This window comes from Crocuta crocuta, unplaced genomic scaffold (genome assembly GCF_008692635.1).
Source record: "Crocuta crocuta isolate KB4526 unplaced genomic scaffold, BGI_CrCroc_1.0 scaffold337, whole genome shotgun sequence".
NCBI classification, from domain to species: Eukaryota; Metazoa; Chordata; class Mammalia; order Carnivora; family Hyaenidae; genus Crocuta; species Crocuta crocuta.
In genome coordinates, this window is record NW_027528873.1 from 3047244 (window position 1) to 3064529 (window position 17286).

General features: G+C 47.0%; 1 protein-coding gene across 1 annotated transcript in view; it reads left to right on the forward strand.

Moving 5' to 3' along the window:
* The window catches only part of CLSTN2 (calsyntenin 2), a 395679-nt gene that overhangs the window by 266795 nt on the left and 111598 nt on the right, over window positions 1-17286 (forward strand). Inside the window, exon 6 of the mRNA XM_077756665.1 lies at window positions 15113-15298. Coding sequence (XP_077612791.1) covers window positions 15113-15298 — 186 coding nt within the window. The remainder of the gene's footprint in view (window positions 1-15112; window positions 15299-17286) is intronic.

Sequence of the window (17286 nt, forward strand, 5' to 3'; positions counted from 1 at the left end):
GGCCAGCCTTTTGGCGTCATTATCTGACTGTGTGAACTTGGGCAGGCCTTTTGACACCTTAGCCTCAGTTATCTCATCAGTGAAATGCCCCCCCCCTCCCCCATGACTCCCTTCCTCACCTGGATGCCACACAGACCAATAACACCTGTAAGAAGCCCAGGACAGAGACCATCAAATGGTGGTTTCCTTCCAGCTCCCGGCATCCCTGAGTAGGAGGACAGACCAGGCAAGCCTGGACACCAGTATCGTCACCTGCATGCCATCCAGACACTTGGGTTCTGGTGATAAGTGTGAGCCCTGGCAAGCTGCCTACCTCTCCTTGCCACACTTGTCCTCACCTCTAAAGTGGGCAGAATAGTGTCCCCTTCTTCCTTCATCCACTTCACATGGTACTTGGTAGATAAGGTGACAATATGTAGTTATGAGTCAACCCTGGTCTGCCAGGGGACCCTGGAGTCATATTGTTGAGCCTGTCACGTCCCTTCAAATGCCATTGCAGGGGTTGGTAGTGCTGACCCTCTCTAACCATGCAGAGGGCGAGCCATGGTCCCGGCACAACAGAGAAGCTCTCATAACTTCTCAGGGAACTCCACTCAGGGCCGGCTCTGTGCCAGGTGGATGGTGAGCCCCTCGGGACCATGAGCTGGAGCAGTGGGGTGAGGGAAGCCACCAAAGGGATCAGAAAGAGATCATTCCCGCAAGGGATACAGGGGTGCTGATGCATAGGGGCACATGTACCCCAAGGTTCATAGCAGCACTCTCAACAATAGCCAAAACATGGAAAGAGCATAAATGTCCATCAACTGACGAATGGATCAAGAAGATGTGGTTCATGTATACAATGGAATACTACATGGCAATGAGAAAGAATGAAATCTGGCCTTTTGTAGCAACATGGATGGAACTTGAGCTGAGCTCTGCTCTGCTGAGCAAAATAAGTCAGGCAGAGAAGGACAGCTACCATATGTTTGCACGTATAGGAGGAACTTAACGGAGGACCATGAGGGAAAAGAAGGGGGGAAATAGTTGGGAAGAGGGAGGAGACAAACCGTGAGAGACTCTTGAATGCTGAGAACAAACTGAGGGTTGATGGGAGTGGAGGAGTGGGGAAGGGGGTGATGCATGGAGGAGGGCACTTGGGATAAGCACTGGGTGTTATATGGAAACCAACTTGACAATAAACTATTAAAAACAACAGCAACAAAAACAACCAAAAAAAAAAAAAAAGGAAGAGATCATTCCCATACAGGGAAGTCAGAGCCGTGGCCAGGGGACCCAGGAGCTCTGAAAGCAGAGAGAAGGAGTGCCCAACCCTTTAGAAAGGCTCCCCAGGAAACGTGTCATGGTACTGAAGTCTGAGGGGTCAGTACAGCTCACCCGGTGCACTGAGGGTATGGGAAGAGAGGCAGTAATGGATGGGGCAGGAAGGAGTATCCCTGGGACAGCTTAGTGCTTAAATGCTGCACTTTATGCCTTGTATACTGTCGCACATTCTAAAGCCTGATCACGCCCTCTTCAGCTGCGTAATATTCCTTCACAGAAGGTCAGACGTGCTAGTCTGTAGCCTTGCCTTGAGATAGGGCAATGTGATTGACTTTAGCTTGGCTCCATTTTCCTTTTCTGTGCACTGGTGAATATCTTTGTGCAAAAGCCTTTGCATTTTGAATCGCTTTCTCGGGAGCATGTCACCTGGGCCCAAGTACATGGGCATTTCCTAGCCTGAGATACATTGTGCAAAGCACCAGTCCGATCATTTGTGATGGTCTGCATGGCCCCCTTGCCAGTTCATTCCCCAAATACTCAGTAAGAAGCTACAGTGTTCCAGGAAGTGATAGACCTCCCCACCTTCACGCACACGCACCCCTGGGCTTCCAGTGTGTGTGACCAACTCTGCAGATGTGTACTGTATTTTCTGATGAGATGATAATTTGGTTCCAATTTTAGAATGCCATCTGATGAAATGAGAAGTCCTGTGGGACTGTAATATCACCTAGAGTCACCATCCTTTTATTTAAAAAATAAAAAAAGTTTTGCGACCGTGTACACTTGATCTGTGGCTTGAAGACATCTATATCACTGACGCAGGAGAAGTATACAGAGGACATCTCTACAAAAAGACTGAGGATGTGTGCATGAACAAAACTATAATCTTGCATTGCAGATGCTTTTCAAAGCCATAAAAGTAAAGATTCTTGAAGAATAGCTACTCCATCTTGCATCAATAATACATTTGTCCCAAGATAAGAAAGTTGCCTGGAAAATGCTCATGTTTATTGGATATAAGAGAGAAGAGTTTCTATAAATCCAAGAGAAAGTACCCTGGTTACCCAAGTTAATGATTTCCCCCTTGGGAGAATTATCCTTCAGAAAAGCAGCTCTTACATTGCCTGGTTTCTACACTTTCCCAGCATCAATTCTGTCTGCCATGTTTCTGTTTGGGAGTTGAGAAGTATGTGAACTGAGAATCTTTGGAGATGAAGGGGTTGGGGAGCAAGTAGCAGCCAAGCTTTGGGTGGGAGTCCTGGTTGCTGAGCACCACAGGGTTCACTTCACTGGCAGTACTGGCTGCTCCCCCAGCACCTCCAGGGAGCTTGGAGCCAGGGTGAAAGGGAGGGGGTACACAGCTTTAAAGAGGTGATGCCCAATACTAGCAAGCTCAAGGTTTGTCAGGGAGCAGAGGCACTCGCACTGGTATCAGAGAGCCACACAGGAGAGAATATGTCCCCTCACAACACGTGGCTGCCCAGGGGCTACCTGCAATGGGGCGCAACATCCAAGGGCTTACACCAGCCATGGGAGCAGAGGGGAGCCCAAAAGCAGTGCGCAGACCCAAGGGCCCTGGAGAAGCTGCACGCACAGAGTGGATCCAAGCCTCTTGAGCTCAGAGAGGCTGGAGCAAACAGGAGAATCCACAAGGAATGCAGCAAGGAGAAAGTCTGGCCAGATTAGGAAGGCCAAGGGAATTTCCTAAGCCCTAGAAAGGCAGGTGCCTTTCACAAAACATCCTTGCCAGTTCATTTCCCAAATATTCAGTGAGAAGCTATAGGGTTCCAGGAAGTATACGAGGCACTGGAGATTTTAAAACTAAATAGACACAGACTCTGCTCTTGTGGAACCTCTGACGGGGTGGCGGTGAGGGAGGAAATAGAGAGTTGCAGACAAAACTAATTACAGAAATAAATGAATAGTTTATTCCCCAGTCAAAGCCAGTCACATGGCTAAGCCCCAGATCACTGGGAGGAGGGCATGGTCAACAACAGTCATCTAATGCACACAACAAGAAGTGGCCCTCACCCCCCTGAGAGCCCTGGGTCCCACATTTGTGGTTCTTCTGGGACTAGAGCCTGTGCTTTGCCTTGCAGAAGGTAGAGAAAGAAAAGACAGCTTGTTCTGAACTCATCTGGTATGAAGTCCTACCCTGCTGGGTCAGGCTCCAGGCAGTAGGCAGTGGGGGCAGAAATCCTTTCTCAGACCCTCGCTGACTGTTGGGGCCCATGAATGTCATGAGAGAAGGAACAGGAGTTCATTGCCCACGTTGTTTGGGCTAGTGGCTTCCAAGTCTGTCTGTGCAATCCACTCACTTGGGGGGATGGTTAAAATGACAGATTCCAGGCCCTCGCCCTCAAAAGCTTCCACTGGAATCTCCTAAGGTGGGGCCAGAATTAGCGTCTTTAGAAATTTTTCCTGGTGATTCTACTGAGGCCAGCCCTGACCCTGCACCTGTCTGTAGATAATTTTGGGAACACAGTGAGTATACCACACAGACGATATACATTGCAAAATCTATGAATTGGGAAGGAGAGAATGTGTTTGGGGGGGTGGGGGGGAGCANAGGACTTCCTGGAAGAGGAACTGGATGTATTGCAGTTGGGCAGTGGTGACCAGTGTAGATTAGAAAGACAAAGACCAGTGTAGATTGGAGAGTGAAATAGCAAATTGTCATAGTGATTGGTCTGGGAGGAGAGACATGATGGCCTTAAACTAGAGTGGAGAGACCTTGATCTTGGTAGCCATCTAAAATTCAGAAGCAGGAAGCCTTAATGACCCTTTGCATGTGGAGGGTAAAATATTACAATGCTCTGAAGTACTACCTTCTAGCTATGAAGCCTTTGGAAGTAAGCTTTAGGAAATTGTTATGATCGGGTATTATCTAGAGCCATGCTTCTTAAATCATCTGTGGTGAAGGACCAGAGTTTTTTCCCCCCCAGTCAGTCATGGACCAGAATTTTATAAAAATATAATAGAATCTAATTTCTGGGGAAAAGAAACAGCAAAGCCATTCAAAATATAAACCCAAATTTTTATTTTTATTTTTATTAGATTTAAGAAACATAAACTGAGGCTGCTGAATTACTATAAAAGCTTCTAAATGCTTACTGTCAGTTTCTCTACTGAGCTTGTCACAGACATAATGACGTTCAGGGACCATACCAGTCTGCAGACCACAGTAGCATTGTTCTGGCAAAATGTCCTTGCCCTCACCTCCACAAAATCTGAAATGGTTTGGATCATCTTTCCAATTTAGTCTGCTCAGCAAGCCTCCTTCCACGGTCCTTGCCTAATGGCCGGGTTTCTCCTGGTTGACAGTGACAGGCTGGGAAGAGGGTATGATAGAAGCCGCTGGCTGCAGCGAGAAGCTGTTGGGCAGAAAGCTGTCTGCAGTTTGCCAGGTGCTCCCAGAATAGGGTCTGCAAGTGTCTGCCTATGTGCATGACTCTCAAATCACTCTGGTGGAGATGTGAGGGTTTTCTCAGGCCAATGAGACACGGTATGAATTTGAGACACAAGTAAAGCCCCTCTGCCATCAAGAAACCAGAGAGCACTTCATGGGCAGGACACAATTTGAGGACAGATTTCTGTTTCATTTGGCATTTATTGCGATGTCTCAGGGGTGAGGGAGGTACTAAAAGGGGTGCAAAAATACATGACATTTTCCAGAACTGGAGCCATATGTAAATTCAGCCTCATCATTGTATACACTTGCCCGCACACACTCACATTCAGACATTCACGTGCAGGCACACACGAGGACACACCCATACACACGGCAGCCATGTCTTGAATTTTTCCCATTTTATTGCCTGGCAGTCTGTCATTTGGTGGCTGGCTAGGGGCTGGGTGGGTGATAGGCAAGGTGTGCAGTCCCCTATGGGCAACAGCAAAGGTTCCCTGAATCCAGATGATTGCCTTCCTCACCTCTGACAGCTGAAATTGGAGTGTGTGTGTGTGTGTGTGTGTGTGTGTGTGCGCGTGCGCGCTGGTTTCCATACACCTAATCACAGACTACCGAGCACCTCAAATGGGCTGGGTGCTGCACGGTGATGTATAGGTTATTCTCCATAGCAGGAATGGACCAGAAGCAAATAAGTAAATAATTCTCCAGAGGGGAGGACAGGCAGAGGTTATGTGGGAGTGGGGTGCTGGTCATCAACGTGAGGCAGAGAAGGCCTCCTTTACAAGTCATGGGTGCATTGAGGCCTGGAGGTGGAGGAGGACCAGAACAAGACGGCAAGAATCGAACATCCAGGCAGAGGGAAAACCTTGAGGTTTAACCCAGGATATGGAATGGCACAGGGCTGTTTTCCCCCTCCCTTATTCTCTCTTTATAGTTAATTAAGATACCTCTTTTTAGTAAGAATTAAAAGGTAATAAAACGCTCTGACTTTGTGAAAGTAAAATATAGTAAATGGAAAGGGGTCAGTAATAAAGGAAGAGAGAGGATTCCTTGTATTTGTAATTGAGTTCAGAGAGTTTGTGTTTTTGTTTCTTTTTAAATTGTGCCTGTGTGTAATTGTTTTTAATTGGAGAAGAGATAGCCACATAATTTAACGTCTGTTAAATTGAGTAGGGGACTATTATATGCCGGGCACAGGGCTAAGTGGTTTGCATTTATTATCTGACATAAACCCTATCATGAGCTCTGCAATAGGTGAGAGTGTCACCGGCGTCTGCCTGCTCAGCAGAGAGGGAGGTGACTGGCCCACCATACATGGTACCAAGTGGAAGAGCCAGGATTCACACCTGGGTCTGATCCCAAGGCCCAGGTTCCTCCTTTGGGGGTAGATGATAATGATCCCCATTCTGCAGATGAAGAAACTGAGGCTCTGAAAGGTTAAAGAGCATGTCCAAAGTTACTCAGCTGAAAGGCAGGACCAGTTACATAATTTGGGGGTCCCAGATCAAAATGAAAATGGAGGGCCTCTTGGTTTAAAAGTACTTAGAATTTCAAGACAGGGACAGAAGAGCATTAAGCAAGTACAAGGCAGGGCACATAGGTGGCTCAGTTGGTTGAGCATCTGGCTCTTGGTTTCAGTTCAGGTCATTGTCTCATGGTTCATGAGTTCGAGCCCCACATTGGGCTTCAGGCTGACTGTGCAGAGCCTGCTTGGGATTCCCTCTCTCCCTCTCTCTCTGCCCCTCCCCTGCTCTCTCTCTGCTTCTCTTTCTAAATAAATAAATAAACTTACAAAAATTTTTAAAAAATAGAGCAAGTACAAGTCCCTTCTCAGCACGAAGCTGGTCTTAGAGCCAGGATTGGATGTCCAGCCTCACTGATTCCTCACCTCCTCCTGTCTCCTTCCAGATGAATGTCCCACCCCACAGTCACAGACCTATAGCAGCAGTTGAAGAAATGTAAAAAGAAAAATAATTCAGAAAAGCAAGGAATTCTTTCTGGGGTTTGGCTTTGGAGTCAGGTGGGCCTGGCCCAAGTCCTGGCTCTCCCACGTGTACAGTCTCACTTAATCTTCACAATATCCCCGTGAGATGTGGTTGTAATCTTCCCTATTTTACTTGAGGAAATTGAGAGTATCTTGCCCAAAGTGCAATAGCTGGTAAACAGAGGAGGGTCTAACACTCTGTTGTCTAAGTGTCATCACAGCCCCGCCCACAGTCAGGCTTGGGCCCTGAAGAACTCACCCCCAGCAGCTGTGTGGGGAGAAGAGAGAGAAAGGAAGTCTCAGAAGTCAGCTCTTGTTACCATTTTACAAAGACCTTGGAAGAATCATTATTACCTACACTACAGAATATCCTTGCCAGGCTCAGCGCTCAGTCTGACCCCAAAGTTCTGGCCCATGTGGCATCACGCCCCCTGGAGGACAACCCCTGCCTCACACAAATCTGACCCTTCTGAGTCGTGCTAGGCTGCTGAGTGGTAGATTGGGGTGGGGATACTGTTGACATCATTTTCCATCTAAATAGCCCCCCTTGGCCTCGAGAAGCCCAGAGGCCATAGTCCTTCTGGGATTCTAGTCCTTCTGGCATCCCCTCTTTCAGCAGTTCTGTATTAACCATGCCTTTATTGTCTATTTTTTGATGTTTCAACAACTGAGGCCCTGCTGACCCTGGAGAGACCCCCCTCAGGGCTAGCCAATTTCTTTTTTTTTTTTTTAATAGTTTATTGTCAAATTAGTTTCCACATAACACTCAGTGCTCATCCCCACAAGTGCCCTCCTCCATGCCCATCCCCCCCTCCCCCCACATCCATCAGTCCTCAGTTTTTGTCAGCATTCAAGAGTCTCTCATGGTTTGCCTCTCTCCCTTTCCCCCACCATTTCCGCCCTTCTTCTCCCCCTTGTTCCTCCGTCAAGCTCCTCCTAGGGCTAGCAAATTTCTAGAGATAGGAAACAACTTGCCCTTTTGCTTTTCAAAATCAGACCAACCAATCCAGAACCCACACCTCCCCCATCACCCTCTTTATTGGGCTCTCATACCCTGTGCCACCATCCATCTTCCCTGACCACCCCAGGGCCAGTACCAGACAAGGGACAGCCCTTATACACCAGAGGCTGCTGAAATTACATAAATTAGCATTTTTGGCAATCCTAAACCTGGTTATCATGCTTTGCCTGTTCATTCCCTTGGAAGCCACAATAAAGTCTCCTGCCCACAGTTTTCCCTCTCCTCTGCCTCCTGACTGACTGCATTGCTTCTCCCCATGCCCCCAGTGACATGGCATAGCTCCGCTCCTTGGATCTGTGAGTGTAACAGTCTGTTCAATGGAACAGCATCCTGATCTGTTGGCCTTACCATACTTAAATAAATAAAACCTATATTAAAACAAATGCCCAGGGGCGCCTGGGTGGCTTAGTCGGTTAAGTGTCCAACTTTCGCTTAGGTCATGATCTCGCGGTTCGTGGGTTCGAGCCCTGTGTCGGGCTCTGTGCTGACTGCCAGCTCAGAGCCTGGAGCCTATATCAGAGTCTGTGTCTCCCTCTCTCTCTGACCCTCCCCTGCTCACTCTGTCTCTCTCTCTCTCCTAGAAATAAATAAAAATTTTTAAAAAATCTTTAAAACAAATGCCCAGGTCACTTCCTCCAGGGAAGCTCCATTGATCACCCTACTCAGCTTAATTTACTTCTTTTGCTCTGTCCCTGGGGCCAGTTCTTTGTTCATCTGTCTGCCTAGAATCTTGCTGCTGTCTATGGCTGCTGCCTTCACTGTAAGCTCCATCCAGTTAGGGCTGTGGGTCCTACTTCTCGGCCTCCCATGTCTAGGGCTATTCCTGGCACACAGTAGGTGCTCAGTAAAGACCTGACATCTGAAAAATGATAAGAATGATACATAAACAACAGTAGTAGTAATAACAGTCGCTGTCTGTGCCTGGTGCTTTTCATACCTTTCCTCCAATTCTCAAAGCAACCTTCCAGGGGGTTCTCTTCATTCTACAGAAGCAAAATGAGACTCAGAGAGGTTCAGTGATTTACTCAAGGCTACACAGCCAAGAAGCAGCAGAGCCAGGGTTCACACGAGAGTCTGTCCAGCTGCAGGGTTACCAGTCTTGAATTTAACTGAACTGAACCTACCTGAATTTAAGTTAACTCCTCACTGTGTGACCTTGTCAGAGGTGACCCTCTCCATGGATTGATTAAGAGGTGGCAATCAAGAGTGTTCTAATATTCTGAAAATAAACACCAGACCCCATCCAGCTGCCAAATGACCTTTACAAAGCAGAATCTGGATACTTTATGTCCTCCCTAAACATTCATTTAAGCCTCTTCACTAGCTTTAAGGTAAAACCCAAAACTCTTACCCTCATCATCTGACCTCAACTTTCCTTTCCAGCCCCTCTCTACTCCTGACCCACCCCGGACTCAGATGCACTGGATGGTCATGGAGATAGAGGTGCTTGGTGCTGAGCGAAACTACCTCCCTAGCTTCTCCTGGTAGAAAACAAAGTCCCTTGGTGCCCAAGTCAAAGTCAACCATCTCTTGGAGAAAGTCTTCAAAGACTCCAGATGGCTGATGCCTGCAGAGAGCAGTTAGAATGTCAGCTGCCTGAACAATCCTGTGGGGTGGGGGGGATCCTCCCTGCCCTCCCACTCTGCAGCACCCTCACATCTAGCCACTCACCTTGCATAAATCCAGCAATCTCCTAGAAAACCTGATGCTTTTTCAGCTGAGACCAGGAAAAGCTGCAGGCTAGTGAGCACACACAGGTAAGGAAGGAAGAGAGTTTTGACACACCTGTATCTTTCCTTCAGTGTCACTTCTGAGTACAGACGTGGAACAATTCTGAATGTCTTGGATTACAAGAACCCCCAATGCCTGTGCTGTCCATAAGTCTCAGATTAGCTTTTCTCCACCTCTAGGTATCTAATACGAGAGTTCCAAGTGGTTAATATTCTCCTAATAAAAAACATGTGTTCCCCAAATTTAGTAGGAGTTATAATAAAAATCATTCTGTTTCTAAACCTTAATCCACGAGGAAGGAGTTTAATTCCTAAAGGTATTCTACTGTTAGCTTTTCCAGGAATACTTATGAGGTAATTGAGCCTGATTTATCAAAACAAGAGGTAGTCTGCTTCCTTTCTCTTCACTTAAGAAAAAAATTGAACCAAAATTCATAAACTAGTCTCCAGGTCCTTTACAAACTGGAAAGATTTTGTTTCCAAGCAAGACAGCTCAGAGAAGTTTGGGAAGTTTATAAACCAGAGAGTGACACATTTCTTTTTTTTTTTTTTAAATAGTTTATTGTCAAGTTGGCTTCCATATAACACCCAGTGCTCATCCCAACAAGTGCCCTCCTCCATGCCCATCACCCCTCTTCCGCTCCCCCCCAACTGTCATCAGCCCTCAGTTCTCAGCATTCAAAGTCTCTCATGGTTTGCCTCCCTCCCTCTCCCCCACTATTTTTCCCCTTCTTCTCCCCCACGGTCCTCCGTTAAGTTCCTCCTAATCCTCCTATATGTGCAGATGGTAGCTGTCCTTCTCTGCCTGACTTATTTCGCTCAGCATAACACCCTCAAGTTCCATCCATGTTGCTACAGAAGGCCAGATTTCATTCTTTCTTATTGCCATGTAGTATTCCATTGTATACATAAACCACATCTTGATCCATTCGTCAGCTGATGGACACTTAGGCTCTTTCCATGTTTTGGCTATTGTTGAGAGTGCTGCTATGAACATTGAGGTCCATGTGCCCCTATGCATCAGCACTCCTGTATCCCTTGGGTAAATTCCTAGCAGTGCTATTTCTGGGTCATAAGGGAGTTCTAGTGGTAATTTTTTGAGGAACCTCCACACCGTTTTCCAGAGGGGCTGCACCAGTTTACATTCCCACCAACAGCGTAGGAGGGGGCCCATTTCTCCACATCCTCACCAGCATCTAGAGTCCTCTGATTTGCTCATTTTAGCCACTCTGACTGGTGTGAGGTGATAGTGTGGTTTTGATTTGTATTTCCCTGATGAGGAGGGATGCTGAGCATTGTTTCATATGTCTGTTGGAGAGCGACACATTTCTATTGTGAGTCTCCAACTCACAATTTAAGGCTAAGGGCTTCAACTGTGCTGGACCTTTAGCCTTAAATGCTCATAATAAGCCCATGAGAAGGTGTAACTAACTGGAATCTTCAGGTAAGGCAGTGGAGGCTCAGAGATGACTTGCTCAACTTTCAGAGGTCACATGACCCACATTTAGGGAAGATGAAATTCAAGTGCTATCCTCTTCAGTCCTCAAGGTCAAAGCAACTTCTCTGCCCACATAAGCTGCCCTCAAGGTCAAGCAGTGAGGAAACTGACAACACTCCTTGATTTTGCCAACATCGGAGAGTATCACTTTATATAATGTATAAATTATATATATAATATACATCACTTTATATAGATACAGATATATATATATATATATCTCAGTATAAATTGAACATTCAAAAATGAATCTGTAAAAATTACACTTGTTCTCCATCCTGACAAATCCTCAGAATCATGGCAGAGCTATGCAAAAGAGCTGCATGGCCTTGGGCAAGCCATGCCAGCTGTCAACCATGGCTTTCTCATCTGCACAATGAAGATAATAATCACTGGGTTGCTGGGAGAACCAAACAAAAGAATACATGTAGAAGTGCTTAGCACCTTGTAGGTACTTAGTAATTGTATGTCCTTCTATTTCCTGCAATAAGTGCTACTGAATAAATGATAATTTAACAATAATATATCTACTGAACATAACCCTTGTGTTTGGTGCAAAAACGAGTCTGCATTTAATCCCTCCTAAATCCTGGGTAGTAGGCACCACTTTTATGTAAGAGGACACTGAGGCTCAGAAAGGATAAATGTTTTGCAGGAAGTAGTAGGGGTAGGGTTTGAACTCAGGCACACTGAATTTGGAGGTCATAGTCTTAACCATCCAGGAAATGAGGATGAATAGACATTTCATGTGACAGAGGCTGAATTTGATGACTTGACTTTTGCTCTCTCAATCCTCATCCTCAATTCCTTCTTGGAAAATGAAAGATGTTTGTGTGAGCTTCCCACTCTCTCAAGGACACTATGCTCAGAAAGCTTCATCGATTTCTTTTACTGTGGTTGCAATTTTGCCTGCTCCTCGTAAACCCTCAAAAGCAAGCCTCATGAGGTCACCAAAGCTGCTGCAGATGTGATGTTCCCAACACTCTTTCATACCTGATTTCTTTCTGCAGAGGAAATTTCACCCCTGCCAGGGGGTGGGGAGAGGAATAAACCCCCTACTCGGCCTGTGCCTCCACTTACCTTCCCTTCATTCTTTATTTGCTTCTTTATTTTCACTCCTTCTAAAAAGGACTTGAGGTAGAATGTCTCATTAAAGGTAACCACCAAAATATGTAGATACCTGCAGCCCCCACAGAGTAAAAGGAATCAATACCACGGATGTCTTAGGCTTCTCCAATGAAGAGGCTTCCAGAAGGAGGCGATGTGGGAGGGGCTTACACCAGCAGAAGTAGCAGAACATCAAGAACTGGTCCATGAGGCTCACACCATGGCCCACTATCCAAAACCACGTTCTCCATCTTTCTAGCTGCATCTCTAAAGAAAGGGAGGATCCAAGGAAAGAAGGGTGAGGCAGGGAAAGGCAAAGGGTCTCCTCCTTGATGCCATTTCTCGTTATCGGGAGGCAGACCCCTCTGTCATCAGTTCTAGACCAGCTGCCTGGCTGAGAACAAAACGAACCCAACATGTTACGGGCTGCTGTCATGCTGGGTGGTTCTTCAGGACTGAAGGTCGGGGCCAACAGGAGCCAATAGGGCCAACTGGAGAAGGTGCAAATAGGCTACAAGTTCTTTCTGTGGCTCAAGAAAGGCTGCCATGGCAGCAGTCAAGGTGAGGTGTCTGAGGCTCCCCAGATCTACTGTGACTTCAGTGGAGAGGGATCAGAAACAAACATCACAATCCCTGCCTTTAAGGAACTGCCAAGTGCTGAGGGAGGTAAGCACACAACTGAATCCTGTAGGATTCATTCACACTTTCTACCAATATTGAGTGAGCGTCTACTCTGTGCCAGGCACTGGGCACAGAGCATGAGGGGCATTCAGAGGAACTATGAAGCTTGGAGTCTAATGCTATGTTGAAGGCTGAGGGTGCTGTGGAGTAGAGGAGTGGATCTACCCACACTAGAGAACTTCAGAAAGGTTGCATGGAGTTAACAGGACAGAAGGGGACAGAAAGAAACCTCTGTACAGAAGAAACAGCAAGATCAGGGGCACAGAGGCATGAAGCATTGTACCTAAGACACAAGGCTGGTCAGGTGTGGGCTGCTTCTTACAGCTATGTGACCTTCAGATGCACCTGACAGGACATGTCCTCCTGTCCTCAGTGGCTCATCTTAATTGAACTTGGGGCCTCTGGAGCGCGGCTCAGAGCAACTCCATGATCTCATCCTACAGAAGGTGATGGGCTAGTCCAGACACAGCTCCTGGGGGCTATGAGGAGAAGCCTGCAATTAGGTACATTCTCTTCCACGTGTAGTCACTTCCATCCAAATATCCTCCCATGGTAAGTTCCTGGAGACCAACCTCACAACCGTGTGTGCAGTCTCTACTCATGGCACACTCTGAGAAAATCCCTGAAAGAGCGGCTTCAGACCTAAACCCAGATTCCATGGTTATCTGGAATGAAATGCAGGGGACACTGGTCCCTTTGGACTGAACACCTCCTTCCTTTCCTGCATGCCACGCACACCTGAGGACCTCAGTCCTCACTCCAAGTCTGCACTTTAGGTCCATGCAGTGACTGTGTCCTATTTTATTGATGAGGTGCCTGAGGCTTGGAGACTTTCATTAACCTGTCCCAGAACTTTCTGACCAGACAGAGTCAAGCTGAGATCACTGGGGCATCTGCTTCAAACCTGCTTCTCTGAGTCTTCCCACATACATTCATCCTTGACATTCAGACCTTGGCTCAGACAGGACTCTCTCCAACTAAAGAGGCTCTCCCTGTCACAGCTTTTCCTTTTATACACTCACCCTCTCAGATAGGACAGCACGGGCCTCCCCCCACCCCAGCTCCACAAGGCAGGGACCTTTCCTGACTCCTTCACTGCTGCATCCTTGATGCTCCAAACAGAGCCTAGGATGTGGCGACCCTGAACAAATAGTTGCTCAGTGAACAAGGGGATCTGCCCTCCGCCCCCCGGAATTCCTCAAGATGGCAGCCAGTGGCCCACTGGGCGCTTGTGAAGAATACTGACCCATTAATGCCAGGCTTTCTCAGTTTCTCACAGGTGAGAGCAGGCAATTTCATAGCTTTTTATTTCTGCTTCAGGAAAAGGATACCTTCTAGCAAAGTTTTATGTGACAAACATTTGGAATTCATAAACCAATAGTATCCACAGGTCACATTCCTTGATTCTACCCTCAAGCCTGGCTTAGGGTTGCACAAACCTCTCAGACATGCATCCTCACAGAGCGCGGTACACTCACCGTTGTCAGCAACCACTGTTATCAGTCACTGTGAGCTTTGCCTGGAATCTGCTCTGACTTTCAATTGCTGCTATTGTTGTTCCGGTCAATTCATGTGTACACTCTCTCTTGGTGTTTATTTTCATTGATTGCTCTATTTTCTGTGGCGCCATTTTGATTGTGGTTTTGTCCCTCTCCAAAACTTTATCATCTCCAAATTACCTTTCCACTAAAACAAAGTCATAAGACCATCAGCCCTCCCTAAGTGAGCCATGGTCCTGAATGCTTGGGAAAGAATCCTTGCTCCTCACCTCATGACCCCAAGTAATCCTGAACTACTGTGCTCTCTTGTTTTGTGACAAAGACAAAAGCATTCCTAAATATCACCCCACCAGACAAAATAGGGAACATGGAGTGAGAGACATAACACTCAAAACTGTCATCAGTGACACATAAAAAGGACAGGAAGAAAAAAATATTAGCACAGTTTTACACATGTTAAAGGGTTCAGAAATATGCAAGTACTACAAAAAATATGACACTTTCCCTTGAAGACACCTGGTGTTTGTAGAGAGGACGGGAAGGGCGGCAGCTAGGGCTGTACTGTGAAGGGGCCAACACAAGGCTGTCTGGATGGAATGGAAAGTTGTAACTGCCGGTGCAGGTGGCTGTGACTCATAACACACAGTGGACTGCAGCGCTAAGAGGTGTTTGAAGTGTGTCCACATGCGTGTTTTGCACATTCCTGCCCTGCCTGGCTCGGCTGGCTGCCACTTTCTGCATTTGCCTAGTGTTTCTCAGGTAGAAAAGTTTGCGTAAGCAAATGTGAAATTCCCATTATCCTCAAATCATCACCTGATATGTCAACTGCGTTGGAACAAATTCACATTTTCAAAAACAAGTGTTCCGGCAGAACTGGCCATACCCGATTGACTTTAATCTGTTCCTTGTTTATTCAGACTGGACCAAGAGGATTGAGTATCAGCCTGGCTCGGGGAGTGTGCCACTTTTCCCCAGCATCCACCTGGAGACGTGCGATGGGGCCGTGTCCTCCATCCAGATCACCACGGAGCTACAGACCAATTACATCGGCAAGGGCTGCGACCGGGAGACCTACTCTGAGAGATCCCTTCAGAAATTATGTGGTGGGTTTTTCCCTGTGAGGATTTTTTTTTAATTTAATTGCTTTGAAATGATATATACAAATCATAGCTTATATTATGAAAGAATTAGCCCCTGCCAACCGCATTGGCATATGTACCTCCTGGATGATTATTAAGTTTACTTATTATGATTAAAAGGTCAGATGGCATAGGTCTGGCACCAGGCACAGCTGACCGGATCCCACCATTTACCAACTATGTGGCTGTGAGCAAGGCAAGTGACAAAGCCTCCTCTCTTCATCAGGGAAAGAGATATTAACGACACAATGCACTTAAGAGAACCTACCGTGGAGCCTGAAGAAGCATGGGCTCCCTTCCACTGTGTTGGTTTGAAAGAGGCACCTGATCAGGGACCAATGCAAAGGGTCATGTCTTATCACTTGGAGAGAAGTCCATTTCCTCCACGATGGACCAGCTATATAATTTGCAGAGCCCAGTCCAAGTGATGTGGGACTTTGTTCACAAACTAGTAAGAATTTTAAGGCTGCAACAGAAAAGCATTAAACCAAGCCAGGGACCCATGCCAAGCACGGGACACATACGACAGCTCAGGTGGTATGCCAATAAAGCCAGCCTGGGCTGCCCGCACCAGAGAAGAAGAGCTAGGGTGGAGGCAGAGGTGACCCAAGTGAAGTTGTCCCAGTGTGAGGGAGAGGACCCACTGCCTCTGTGGGGCGATGTCACAGGAACGGAGCCACTGGGAGCAAAGAAGGAAAGCTGGTGGAGGTGCTACACAAGGAAACTGCTATACCGAGCAGCACTGTGTGCACCTGCTAGGCTCTTCAAATGCATCCCTTGATTTAATGCTCTCATCCTCAGTGTGAGGAGACTGTTATTCATCCCGTTCTAAAGATGGAAAAGTTGAGATCCAGAGAGGAAAAATGGCTTGCTCAAGATCCCAGTTAAAAGGTGACCCAGGCAGAATTAGGAGGTAGCTCTACCTGAATAAAGGCTGTTTCACTCAGTATCTGTGGAGGCAGGCCAGGCCTTGGGAACCAGAATGTAAATCCTACCAGTCAGCCTGTGGAGTGCTCAGTACAGTGATAATGGCCCCATGTGCTTGGTAAACTAGCCTGTGGATGTGTTGATGGGCCTTGGGGTGAGGTGGGTGACATATATTTCGTTTCTTTTTTACTCCCACCAAGAGTATTCAGCAACTTACATTTGATTCTTCAGCTGTGCTGCAGGGAGCTTAGAAAGGAACTTATTCTTAGACTAGACCTATATTTGGGGGTAAGTATATCTCTACAAAAGGCAAAGGAGCCTCCTGGACATAGTGCAGCCTACTATCCACTCCTGATGACCCCTCCACTACTGTCGTTGGGGCAGTTTTCCTCCCTCAACATTGCTGTGCACACACACACACGCGCGCGTGCGCGCACACACACACACACACACGCCTTCACCCACCCTGCTCTTGCCCAAAGAACCAGGTGCAAATTTTAGAAGTGAATGTGAAATGGACCCTCTTTGGGCCATATCCCATTTATCATGTCACCAGGCTGTCAGGAAGGCCTGTGGGAATGAGGCTTCTCCAGAATGATGCAGTGGGCTGGGGAGAACACCACAACTTCAGTATTCCAGACAGCTTCTGCAAAAATGGATGGAAAGGGCCCACAGTACTCAGCAAACCGCCTCCAGCCCTCTCCTTCTCTCTGCGTGCAGAGAAGCCATCTCAGACATCTTACTCTGAATGAATATGCCATTTCGCTCCCCATGCACCTGGATTATAAGTCAACTTGACCCCGTGCCACTGTGGGTTACAGTCATTTCCTAAACTCCTCCAGGTTAGAAGGAGATGATGGAATCAGGTTGTTAAAGATCAGATGGGCCCAAGGGCACGCACTTGTGATTTGATTTTGAATGTTGCTGGGGAGAGCAAGAAGGATTTTCTCAGGGAAGAAAGTTTAGAGCAAAATTGCATCTGGTTGTTAACACAGCTTATTCCTTCTGGGCTGCCAGCCTCGCCT